General features: G+C 38.0%; 1 protein-coding gene across 1 annotated transcript in view; it reads right to left on the reverse strand.

Annotated features, from left to right (window-relative positions):
- Positions 1–13,989, reverse strand: part of TMEM132B (transmembrane protein 132B) — a 282,852-nt gene that overhangs the window by 45,296 nt on the left and 223,567 nt on the right. Inside the window, exon 5 of the mRNA XM_072415758.1 lies at positions 4,635–4,778. Coding sequence (XP_072271859.1) covers positions 4,635–4,778 — 144 coding nt within the window. The remainder of the gene's footprint in view (positions 1–4,634; positions 4,779–13,989) is intronic.

Raw genomic sequence — 13,989 nt, forward strand, 5'->3', positions numbered from 1 at the left:
ATATATGATTCTATTTCAATCTTTGTCCAGACACCAGAAAGAACTGAAATCTCTCTTTTTGGCAAGTGGTTGGATGATATATGCAGAGTCCAGGAGTTTGCCACCTCTTTCTCCATAGACTTAAATTGGCACCACTAAATATATATATATATATATATATATATATATATATATATATATATTCACACATACATATAAGTAGTGCCAATTTAAGTCAGTTTTAAAAAATTAAGCAGTGACAGCCTAATACTGCTCCCAGACACCTTGTGTGCCACAGAAGATAGTGGAAAGTAATAAACACTGCAGTTTTTATCTGAAAAACTGCCATAAAGGTAATTTTTACTAATGATAAATTTCCAAAAGACGCTCGTAGCAATTATTTTTCAATTATGTTTATGAAAATTGTGTTAACCTTACTGCAAAGCCACCGTGTCTGTCCTTTTAAGATGCTGTCACTATTATTCTTCTGTTGCACCAGATTTTTGAGACAAAACAATCTGCTGCCACTGTCTATGAAAGATGGCATCTAAAATCTGAAGCATGAGCTTGTTTTTTTTTTTTATTCTTTTATATACAAGACAATGTCACAAAACAGAACAAGGATGAAAACAGAACACTAAAATGAAGGGAAAGCCAATTTGTGCAGAGGCTCTCAAGGTTTCTGGGCAGAAATATTTTAATGCGCACAGAAAATCTCCTTTAATTGCCCTCAGTTGTAGATGCATTCTTTTAGGTTTGAGAAGGATTATCTGGAAAGGCGTGTGGGAGGACAGAGTATTAGTCTAACAATATATAAAAGCAGATCACTCAAACAGGTTCACTGTAGCGGAACTTTAAAAAGCCACCAAGAATTTGTAAGGACACAGAATAGAAAAGCCTGCGGCTATTTTACACAATGCTTGGATCCAGTTTGGATGAAAAGTTATATCAATGTAGGAATTAAGGTTATTACTTCCTCACATTAAAATAACATCAACTTGACTTGATAGGCTAAATCTACATGATTATAAATGCACATAATGTTTAACACTTTTATTGCTTTATGTTTAATTACTGCTACATATGGCCATTCACATGCTTTTTTTAATAAGATACATGTTACACTAACAGGTAACAATCTCTACAAAAGGTAGCTTTCCTGTAACACTAAAAAAACTATTGTCTGATAAATCCACAGTAGCATAATACAAGTATTTGCCTAATATTTGTGAAAATCTTCCACAAAAGCATAAATACCAAATGTCCCCATGTACTATACTGAACAGGGAGTAGAGAGCTGAAAGCAAAATTGTGCAGAGAGAAAAATACAAAGTCATATACTGACCTTTTTTTTTTGTAAAAGATTTTTTGGTGGCTATGCTGATCTAATAGTGTAAACAATTCATAAGTCACTGACAGAGAAGAAGCTGGTAGATCAGAAAATCTGACTTTTTGTTTGTTCCAGGACACAAAGTTAGAAAGTACTAAAGTTTGAAAGCAGGCCTTATAGCCTCCAAATTTCGCACAGGTTTGGTTTTAAGGGGTTTGCCATTAGGCAACTTTTTTAGTGGTTTCCAAGGAACAAAACTTGCCAGCATGATTACTTAGCAGCTTTAAGTTCCAGTCCTATCCATAAATCTATCTGAATGTTCTTAGCATGATTGATTTTTTTCCAAGTGCCCTGACCATATTAATGGGTTAAAGTGAACCTAAACATAAAATTGAAAAAATTGCAAGCAATCATGCGCATACGCAGCTCACGCAGTTTACAATCCTGGCATACCTGGCTACTGGGAATAATTGAATTTCCATGTGCATGAGCAAAGTCATTCTGGCATGGCTGGACTGGATTGCCAAAGATCCTCAACTCGTTAAAAAATTTTGAGGCCGTAAAGCTAATTTGTTTTTTGTTTTGTTTTTTTATAGAAGAGAGATACCCTGTCCCTTCTGTGTTAGAGAACTTACTTCACTTTTTTTTTTTCATTTTTAGCTTTAATCCTGTTTCCAGTGCCTTTCTTTCTAATGATTATGGTAGTTAGAAAATTGGAATGTGAGTTCTTCTTTAACAGGGGGCTAATAAAATTGGTTCTATATACATCCTACCGTGTTATATGCTGATGTACTAAAATTACAGTAAATAATAAAATGTATTTTAAGAAGCAAATTAGCTGTATACAGTAAAAAAAAAAAAGTTTCCAGTAACAGAATTACTGATATGCATATTTTTAGATTTTTCTTTTTGATTTCCACAAAATAATGTAATAAAAGTTAAAAAAGAACTGTGTGGTAACACAGATGCTTCCATATATAAATTAATTAGGGCAAGGCTGCCAAACCTACAGCCCACGGGCCAGAGCCGGTCCGTATAGCTGCCAGATCTGCTCATTCCTTCTCTGCTCTCTCTGCTCATTGTCTTGTGTGGAATGGGGCGTGCATTAGTTTTGTATCTTTCAATAACCTCCCTGGCGGTATGAAACTAAGTATTTTTAAATGTAAAAGCGGTACATTGAAAAAAACTTAGTATTTTAAATTTCCTGCCTGGTCCCGCCTCCAAGCCGCATGGTCTTGCCTCCCAGCCACACACTCACGAGCAGATGCCCGGGATCTGCTTCCCCTGGCGTCGCATCCTCAAGATTCACATGTTGGGGACGCAGATGTCGTCCGGGCATCACCAGGTTACACACATCGCTGGTGAACCCCACGGGCACTGCTGGAGGATGCCACTCGAACATGGGAACCAGGTAGGACTTTTATACTCCCTGGCAATTCCACCCAGAATGTGGCTCGGGGTTACCGCTTTTGGTGTGGAAAATTCACCACACTTGGGAATACCGCCAGGGAGGTTAATAAAAGGTTGCATTAAAAAAATGAGTATCAAATGGTGAGTGAAGAAATTCTTGCTTTGTTTTTTTTTTTTTTTATTTGTTGCAGGTACGTTACAGTAACTAGAAACATTTCAAATAAATTTAATTTTAAATTAAAATTATACCAGTTTCAAACATACATCTTGAATGTTTGTTTGCTTTGTGGCCGACAAGTTTTACCCCCAGATTAAAAAAGTTTTGGGCGCTACTTATTTAGAGAATATGGGAAAGATGGAAACACCAGTTTATTCCTGATTTTATCCAAACTAAAAATATATTTTGCCTATACATTATCTTTATTGGTTCCTGCAAAAAAGAAACCCCATAATGGTACAAATTGTCAGATTAGACTTCACATATTCTTTTATATATCAGATTACATACAGTACACATTGCTTACATATTTTACAAATTTGTGAGCGTAAAAGACTAGAAAATAAAACTGCATCAAATAAAAAAAATAGAGAGTAGTGAAGTAGAGATTGTTATGTGCTGCTGCAAATATTCTTGGAAAGCCATTTATTAAAAGTAAATAATCAAAAGGTCAATAATCAAGCTATCTTCAAGTTTTTAGTCCTATTTCAGACCTGTAGTGAACTCTGCAGTTTACTGCACTCTCAACCACAATCCCAACTACTCCCACTCAACCTCATGGGATTGGCTGGGAACTATTTTGTGTACTTGTTTGCACACGGTTTAATTTGCGTTCTGGTAGGGTTGCATCGCAGTTCCTCAAAGCAACCTGGTAATTTTGCCTGTGCAGTTGTTTTACCCACACTGGAGAAATAACTGCACCATTACAAGGACAATATATGAAAATGCATTGACCTGCAGTGCGGTTTGTTGCTCCTGGGTGTATAGCAGCTGTTTGCTATGCTCCCTAGATCAACCAACTGTGCAGTTTTAAACCACAGGTCTAAAAGAGGCCTTAAGTTCCCCCATGGGCTCTTAATAACATTTTTTACCTTACATAAAAGGTAAAAGTTACCTTCTTTTTTGGGGGAGGGGTTTAAAAAAGGGTAAAGTTCTTCCACTTGCTGTCTTGATGTATGGGGTAATAAAGACCGAATATGAGCGCACAGCCTCCTGGGATCCATACGTCATGGCTTCTGGCTGCTCCTTCTGCGCATTCCCGATCTCACGCATTTGAAGAAGGCTTTTTCTTTAATGGGTTAAAAAAAATGCTGATCTCACACATGTACAGTGAACGTTGCATTTTTTTCCATCTACGTCACCCGATCTTGCGCGGGACATCGGGTGGCATAGAAGATGGCGGTGCCCAGCACAGACGCAGGGGGTTACCGGGACCACATGGGACCCAATCCTGGAAATCTGCTAAATGATCAACAGATCTGCGAAGGTAAAGGTGAGTGAGTTTTTTTTCCCAAATTTACTTCCACTTTAACCTCTGATTCTGTGATGCCTGCTTATTTCTTGAGTCAAAACAACTCCAGAGTCAGCAGTGATCATTTTAGTTTTCATTAAGGGTGGCATTCAAAAGACCACTGTAAGGGGAACATTCTACCAAATAATGTAAGGAGAATTTTTTCCACTGCCACCTAATTAAAAGGGATTCCTGAAGACCTGAAAATAATTTTAAGGATTCCTCTGGGGTAAAAGTTGAGAAAAGCACTCCAGAGTAAGAAGAATTCTATACCAGCATTCCATATCAATTTATAAGAAAAAAAACACTCTATAACAGAATTTATATGCTTGACAACTATGGAAGATGTGAGGTCACGATTTTTACGTTCTTGACCTTAGAATAAGGGTTCTGATCAGAGATCTCACCTTAATGACATCTTCATCTGCTGACCTGCACTCAGTTGAGTCAGACACATCAATTACAGAGCCTTCCTCCTGAACGGCCATCACCTTCACAGGGATAGACACTGTTCTTCCCGTCAGGATGGCTGTGTTTAGAAGTTCAGTATCCTGCATGTAAAAATGAGATAGACAAAACAGGGTGAGTAGTGCTGTAAACTCATTGTAACTGTTATAAAAAAGTATTGACTTTTGTATGCAAATATCATGCAGATTGCACTGACTTAAAAATGGCCTAAACAAACTTAAGCTACAATGTTTGATCCATTCAATATTAAGTCAGTGCTATTGCATACATTTTTTGTATCTCATTAGGCATCTCCAATACAGATCACAACCTTGGGACCTACACATTCAAAAACAAGTCAGCAATGGCAGCTCCCATGTGTCTTCCTTGGCAGATTCCCATTAAAACCTGCAGTAGTGTATACATAATATCAATAAAATAGACCCATGTTATAGGTTCACCCAGATGCTATTGTACAGAGGGATAATTGATAATAATAACTTCTAAATAAATCTATTATACAGATGCAATTGATAGCCCATCACATCCAAACCAATAAAAGGGAACTTTTTTAGAGAAAACCCTCATTATGAATAAATCAGGTCAAAAAAGCTGCAGCTGGAAAAGGCTTTGGGACATTTTGAGCTATTATCCCATGTTGTTGTTTTTAACAAACGTGTTTGCTCTTAATTCAGGTAATGTATGGTCGTCTTTCCCTAACTTGTGCACATTGGAATTACTGGTGAGTAGGTAGAAAAAAAAGCAAATAAAACGCAGCAATGCCGACAAGCATCTAACTGCTGAATCTGGTAAAGAAAATTGCCTCTTATTCGAGGAGAAATGTCTTGGCAGATTGCAGAGATATTTACGAACATTATACAAAGCAGCTGTCCCCAGGGGCTAAATGTGCAAAAAGGCAACCACTGATTGCCAGAGAATGATTATAAACTGCTTCAGCTATGTCCTAGCTACAGACATTGTACTGACCATCAGATTATATGTATCTGCTCTCTTGATAAATTTACAGTAGCATTACGCTAATGATTCCATTAGCACAGCCTCCATTTAGACCTCAGCACGGCGTGGTTTGATTAATTGCTTTAAATGAGTTGCTCTTAGTGCCCTATTCAGTGTAGGTAGCTATAGATTATGGCCTCTTAATGACACTATATACAAGTTCAGAATACAACTCCTGTTATGGATGCCTCATACACTTGTAGCTCCTAGGAGATAATATCATTGATGAATGTCTGGAGAGTTTTCTACATTACTTAATTCATTGCTGTCGCTATCTAGAGCTGAAAAAAATACATTCTACCCAGCCTTAAAATGCTGGTAAATTAAAGGGGGAAAGATAAACATGGTTTATGAGAACAAACATTACTTTCACAACAAGGACTTCAGTCTATGACTTAAAGCTGAACTGTAGGCAAATATAGGATGTATATACACGATTGAAAAAATTTCTAGATAAAGTTTTACATATCTAAAAAATCCTTCAATAAAGGGCTGCTCTGAGCCTTTAGAGGCATTACATTTTATTTAGTGAACATTGTCAAGACTTATTACAAGATAGCCTACTACAACTGATTAAAAAGACTGCTATATGACACCTTTAGACATGGCTGTGGTCTGACCATTGACTGATGCCTATTATGCAGGTTGTAGCTTAGAGAATATGATATTCAGAGCATGTTGCAAGTGCAATGAGTATATCCAAGGTAAACAATGCTGCTTGATTAGTGTATCTGAAATACCCTGTGTTACACATGATGTATACATTTAGGGTGATGAGTGTGACTAATGGACATACAGTGAGGGAAAGAAGTATTTGATCCCCTGCTGATTTTGTACGTTTGCCCTCTGACAAAGAAATGACCAGTCTATAACTCTAATGGGAGGTTTATTGTAGCTGTGAGAGACAGAATAACAACAATAGAACCCTCAAAAACCCAGTGCTCAAAAGTCAGAGGTTGATGTGCATTGTAATGAGTGAAATAAGTATTTGATCCCCTATCAATCAGCAAGATTTTAGGCACCCACTTCTTCACCCTGTATGCAGATACGAGCGGAGACTAGGAGCACCCTCTGTAAGGGAGTGCTCCTTATCCAAGCTTGTTACAGTACCATAAAAGACACCTGTCCACAGAAGTAATCAATCAATCAGATTCCAAAATAGTCACCATGGCCAAAACCAAAGAGCTGTCCAAGGATGTCAGGGACAAGATTGTAGACCTACACAAGGCTGGACTGGGCTACAGGACTATCGCCAACTAGCTTGGTGAGAAGGTGACAACAGTTGGCGCGATAATTTGCAAATGGAAGAAACACAACATAATGTCAATCTCCCTCGGTCTGAGGCTCTATGCAAGATCTCCCCTCGTTGAGTTGCAATGATCATGAGAACGGTGAGGAAGCTACCCAGAACTACACAGGGGAAACTTGTCAATGATCTCAGGGCAGCTGGGACCATATTCACCAAGAAAGCAATTGGGCAAGGTCCCCCTGCTCAAGACAGCACATGTACATGCCCGTCTGCAGTTTGCCAATGAAAATCTGAATGATCCAGAGGAGAACTGGGTAAAAGTGTTGTGGTCAGATGAGACCAAAATTGAGCTCTTTGGCATCAACTCAACTCAACTTCAAACATGGAGGTGGATACATTATGCCTTAGGTGTGTTTTTCTGCTAAGGCGACAGGACGCCTTTACCGCAGTGAAGGGACAATGAACGGGGCCATGTACTGTCAAATCTTAGGTGACCACCTCCTTCCTTCAGTCGTGGACCGATATTCCAGCATGACAATGACCCAAAACACACGGCCAAGGCAACAAAGGAGTGGCTCAAGAAAAAGCACATGAAGGTCCTGGAGTGGCCTAGCCAGTCTCCAGACCTTAATTCTATTGAAAATCTGTGGACGGAGCTAAAGGTTCAAGTTGCCAAACATCAGTCTCGAAGCCCTACTGATTTGGAGAAGATCTGCAAAGAGGAGTGAGACAAAATCCCTCCTAAGATGTGTGCAAACCTGGTGACCAACTACAAGAAATGTTTGACCTCTGTGATTGCCAACAAGGGGTTTGCCACCAAGTACTAAGTCATCTTTAGTGAAGGGATCAAATACTTATTTCACTCATTACAATGCACATCAAGCTCTGACTTTTGAGCACTGGGTGTTTGAGGGTTCTTTTGTTGTTATTCTGTCTCTCACACCTACAAAAAAACTCCCATTACAAATATAGACTGGTCATTTCTTTGTCAGAGGGGAAAAGGTACAAAATCAACAGGGGATCAAATACTTCTTTCCCTCAATGTAGCTCTACATGGTTTGTGTTGTTGAGATTCATAGTTACAAAAGTGCTTGGGTTGGGTTGTTGTTGTGTAATAAGTATATGTAGGAAGTATGGTTCTGTGTATTGGTGTTGTTTAGCTTTATGGTACATAAACTTTATAGTATGGTGATGAGTTAATTTGGGGTGCATAATGCCGTGTGATAAGTATATTTGGTGGCTATTGTGCTGTGTGAATATTGTAAAAATAGGGTGCATGCTGCTGTAAAATGGAAATGCAAAAAGAAGTATCTACAAAAATAAATAAATAAATTGGCTTGAAATTGAAGGAGTGCATCCTTACACTTTCTTCTTCACTTATTACACCATATTGGCCGCATTCCAATCCTTAACCAGTGTGACGAACCTCAGTAACTGCTATTACACTGTTGAATGCTCAGACTACTGTTGAAAGCAGGGTTTGCTGATGGAGAAATGGATTGTTTTTGCTGATCAAACAACCTTTATGCCACTCCAACTTTCTTTAAATCATCTCAGTTTTTCAGAGTGGCAATTCTGGGTTAAAATCTGGAACGCCAGTTATGAATCCAGTTTGGATGAATTGTTAAGATGTCAAAAACAAGGTCTATCAAGTAATATTCAGAATATATGACCTGTATGCTTACTCTATGACCTAACAGTACTAAAGGCAGAGTATCTTTCAGCCAGACAAAAGCATTTTCAGATAGACAGGTCAGCAGTGTATACATTTTTCTCAGCGCAGGTTTAAGATGCCAGTTATGTCTTTACCATTTCTATCAGTTTAATTGTAATGTAATTCCTTCAACACTGACTGATGCCAAACGTTGTTTTCTTCTTGCATCTAGAATCAGAGAAATACTAAAATATTCACCACAAGTGCATCTTAACTGTTTATCTATCCAGAGATCTGTATAGTTTAATGCAAATCCATATTCATCAGGGAGACTGATGATGTAGTATTCCCGAATTAGTTATTCAACTTTAAAAGCTTGAGTGGAATATTTAACTTAAAAATTCAAACATGATCTCACTACCTGTAACTGTGGTTTGATATTTATTAAAGTTAGTGTTGCATTTTGGATATGCACAACAGAGGCTCTAAAAGTGAGACTGTATGTGTTAAACACCTGGTATTTTCCACAGCTTGCTGAAAAGAATCTCTGTGTAAGAATGCCAAAAGATTTCAGAACAGCACTGCCTCTTAATAACTATAAAACTTTTTGAGGAACATGTTGATGGTCATTTTTAGGTCAATTTCTGACCTACATTTGACTGTCACAGGCTAAACCATTTTTCCAACCACTCCCAACTAAACTAAACTCCCGCTAAATTGAAGTGAGAAATCACTTTGTGCAGACGACTAAGCTTGTGATGAATTGTTGCTGCGGACGTTAAATGCAAATGTTGCCTCTAGTTGTCCTTGATTGGCCAGCCGCTTCCATTGACCTGAATGGAACCGCCTTCAACTGCAGCTCACAGTGGCTGGAAAGCAGTTGAGGTTGCTGATGGAGGTCTGGGAAAGATCCCTTATCCCAGAAAAACATTGAACCAAGCAAACTGCAACTGTAACTGCTCTCAACCACATGAGACAACCAAGTTAGTCTATACAGTACTGAAGAGGGGCATCTGGGAGCGGCTTAAAGCAGCGGTTTGCAACTGCAAGCAGCCTTAGTCTTTTCTAATGTGTCTATGGCCTTCTTAGTCCATTACAATGGGCTGGTGGTCTCTACAAGATGTACAGATTGTAGCTCTGCTTGCAGTCAAATCTTTCTAAGCTCACATTATTTTTTTTTATTTAATAAAATCCTGGTATAAAGTAGACTGTCCCTTTGGAATGATGCCCCTTTTTCATTTAAGCACCTGGCCCTGAAGAGTTTGCTGCACATCCCTGCTTCTACTTGCCACCCATCTAATATTCAGGTGTCTCTCTTATTAAGATGGAATCTCTAGATACTTTTTTCCCTCAGAGTGTGAAGAATTAGCTGGGAGACTAATAAAATAATTAATGCTACAATGGTACATAATGGAGGATCTGAAATATTTAAAGTTACCAAAGATTTTAAAATTGTGCTGCCACTATTGTCACAAAACTCAAAAAAAGAGCAAAGTTAGTCTTCACTTTCAAACAGCTTACACTTCTTCAAATTTATGTTTTAATCAACACATATTTTCAGTGAGCAAATTTCATACTGCAAGGCTCAAAAAACCCACAAGGACCTCAATCTAAAAGCTTTTTCCAGCTGAATACATCTTTTTCCGATAAAAGGGGACTGGAACTTCTAAACCTGACACACAAATTGAAGAACAAGTGATGTTCTAGGCAGCTAGTAATATACTGCTGAATAATGCATGTTAATCCAGTGTTCATGTAGATACAAAGTCATGTCAAGCTCTGGGTTCATGTGGTGCTCAATATAAAATGTCCCTCTACTCATAAAAACAGAGCTGGGAATGCTCTGCTGTAAAGCAACACAGAGCTACAAACAAGTTATTTATGCTTTACATACAGTAGCATTTCCTAACGTGACTTTAATTTAAAAATAATAATCCATTACTACTGTGTAATGATGTACATCACCATATTCATGATTTTTGAAGTCTGACTAATCTTACCTTATGTTGTATTTTATTTGCAGAAGAATTAAAGCATATGCAAAGCAAACAGTGAATCCAGTAATGTTATAATCATACTCATTATGAAAAAAGAAAAGAAAGCCTCTTGAGTGCAAAACTGTGAGTCAAATAGCTTTGTAGATGATTCTTGGAGTGGTCACATGGCCACAATCACCTTCGCTCAGAGATTCTTATTAATACTGGGGCAGTCACCTAGTTTAACAAGAGGCTACTTGGCTGCTCTTACAGCACCTTTTGACATTGTGACTCTGTAGAGGAGTTGCTGTCACCCATGATGATTGTGATGTCAAGAGCTGGTAACAAGAACTGTAGGCTCATTCATTGTTGGAAAGGGGTGCTATTTTTGCAGTACATGCTTACAACTATTAGAAGAAGTGTACAGCTCCTGGTTAGTGTGTTGTCACCAAACATAGGAAATGCTGCAAGAAGAGATACTGGCTGGATCACCAGGTATTTACTAGCGTTAATGACAATATTTAGAAAGCTTACAATCCTATATCTAAGTGTGACGAGGGAATGTAATAAAATATTTATTTTTTCTGAAGTTTGCAATAACTTTACTATTTTTACACACAGTAAATTTACTTTAAAATGTACTGATTGTTTTCTAAATTATCACCATAACATAAAAAAGCACTAACACTTTGTTTTTCCAGGAAAAGTCACCAAAGGACATTCACACTGAGATGTCACAAACACTGGGGGAGAAGTGTCCTTCCTTTCCCTGGAGAAACAAAAACTTCATGACGGCCCGTAACTCCAACAATGTGAAACTTGCTGGTGCCTCTGCCATCACAGCTTCTCACTAAAAGAAAAAACGGTTTTAAGAATCACAAAGACCTGATATTTGCACAGTTACATACTAAGATATTAGGCTGTCACATGGGCCCACACTAATTTTTCTATTTCATCTGGAAGGGGGCAAAGCCAGGAACTTTATTCTCAGTTATTCTCAGCACCCCCTCGTACAAACCTAGCACTGTGATCGAACCCTGGATTCTCACCTGTGCAATCAATTACAGCTCATTCACCTACTGATGCACATCACAGTAAGACAACTCAATTCAAATTAAATTGCTGCGTCACAACAAAGTAATTTTAATGAATAAGCTAAAATTTGGGGGTAACGTCAGGTTAAAGCCTCACTGTGGGCTTATTTGGCTCATTCAGGCTCATTGTTCTCTACAGATATGCTCCTGAACCCTTCCTCTCCGGCTGTGGGAAGATCCTAAGCCCTGCATGGGGAAGTGCCATGTATAGATATGATACATCTCTCCTGTAAGGGTTCTGATCAGCACATGTCATCTATTGCTGGGCAATTTAATTCAGGTTTTACTCTCTAGATGGAGGTTGGGTTAATATGCCTAACAGCAGACAGCAGGTTGCAGTTCAACTTTTTTGAAGATGGTGATAATAGCTGAAGACCAGAGGCCAATAAAAATGTATGTGAATTATAGACACTACTGCAAATTAGGTGATAACAAGCTATTTGTGTCCATTTACTGGAAAACATCAGATAGTGAGCTATATTCATTTTTGATATAGTTCCCATGCAGACTAGACTATTCCCAGTGACTGCCTTAGGGTACATTGCTGTGGGCTAAAAGTAGTAACATCATTCCAGATGTGGACACTAAACACTGGGTATTTTGTACCATGTCACTTTACAAAAGCAGCATTTACCCTCAATGTGACCTCATCCATAAGGTTATGCAGGGCTTAGCTTTTTCTTTTACTTTTATTATACAAACATTTATGTAAGAAATAGGAGACTCATAGCTACATCTCTAAATGCGTAGGTGCTATTGTGAGAGAAAATAAATGCAACTTTGTGGTTGTGATGTTACACATTAACAGGCAAAGCAATATAACACAGATCATTTTTTTTGCCATTTTGAAAGATTAGCTCTCGTGGTTATAATAGGTCACACAATTACAAGTAATAAAAGGAGAATTGTGATCACATTGCCTTCACATAGAGATTCTTCATGCAAGACGTTTAAAACCAGGTTAAATTTGTTGAGCTGCACATCTTAGCCAAATGGAGACAGGACAGCTTTGCAATGCACAGTGACCACTGAAGGTCATGTAGAACACTTAAAGTAAAAAAAACAGCTGGCAGGGATACCCACATTAGTGATAATGCCTGGAAGCAATGTAAGACAAAGCAAAAACAAAGCACTTTAAAAAAAATAGTACAGTAAAAGCATCCGTGGGGGCTGTAATATGGATTATGTCCTACTTAAGTGAAAGGGACAATCATATTACTCAGCAAGACATCAAATTGCTGTCAAGATTTTTGAAGGAGGCTTCTATAATATTTAGACCTGTTTTCAGATATTGGAAAAATATACAATTCAGAATAGTTTAACTATTCAGAAAAGAAAGTTCAGTGTGCTATTTCCACACTTTCCACTGTTCTTAATACACTTTATGGATCAGAGGAACTTTTACATTTTTAGCAGAGCTATAGATTCTTTACTCTGGATCAATAATTACTAACATTTCTGATCTATCCATAACTAATTGAAATCCAAAAGATCCGTGTCTTAGAATCAATTGGCTGCTAAATTGTCTAGAATCTTTTAGGATCCAAACATTATTTTGGATCTGCAGTAAGATGCACAGTAAAAAGGAAGCAATATTCTTCGCACCTCCCCTTCTCACCTATGCTACCATCTTCAGTACTGGCAGAGCTTTTTCCTCCTCTTCTGTTCTGGGCCCATGAAGAGTCACAGCTCACAGAGTGTACCATGTAGGGAGCATTCTTGACACTAACAAACCATCAGGTTATGGGAACCTGCTGTGTACCTAACCACTCTAAACCATTTTTTTAGCTTTTTGCTTGTCAAGGGTGTGAACACTCCCAGCTCTGTAACTCACATGTGTGAAAGGTGACAAGCAGGGTGGAGAGTGGGGCACTCCAACAATAAACTTTCCTGGCACCCACTATTCTAGATTATCTTAACTGGCACTGACACATGGCAATGACACTGAAACAGAAAGGAGAAGGTCCAAGTGGCATATTGAAATCAGGTTTTCCAGTTTTATTTTTTAATAAATGACATAATTTGCAGTTTATTGTATATCATTCTAAGTATTCACAGTGTAGCAAATATACACAATAACATCATCAGTCCAGCTGTACCTGTTCCAGTGACCTTTTTAGACCACACTTTTTTTTTTTTACTACCTTGTAAAGTTGTACCAATGGATAGCAGGAAGAAGACAAAAGGCACGTTTCAATAAATACCTTTAAATCTTTGCAAAAACACAACTGCACTGCAATTTGTAATAAAATGAAGGATTGAAACATATTTCCACAAACCCCACAAAAATGTATTTATTAAAACGTATTAGTCCATAGATGTGGT

The sequence above is a fragment of the Pyxicephalus adspersus genome, chromosome 6 (assembly GCF_032062135.1).
Source record: "Pyxicephalus adspersus chromosome 6, UCB_Pads_2.0, whole genome shotgun sequence".
NCBI classification, from domain to species: domain Eukaryota; kingdom Metazoa; phylum Chordata; class Amphibia; order Anura; family Pyxicephalidae; genus Pyxicephalus; species Pyxicephalus adspersus.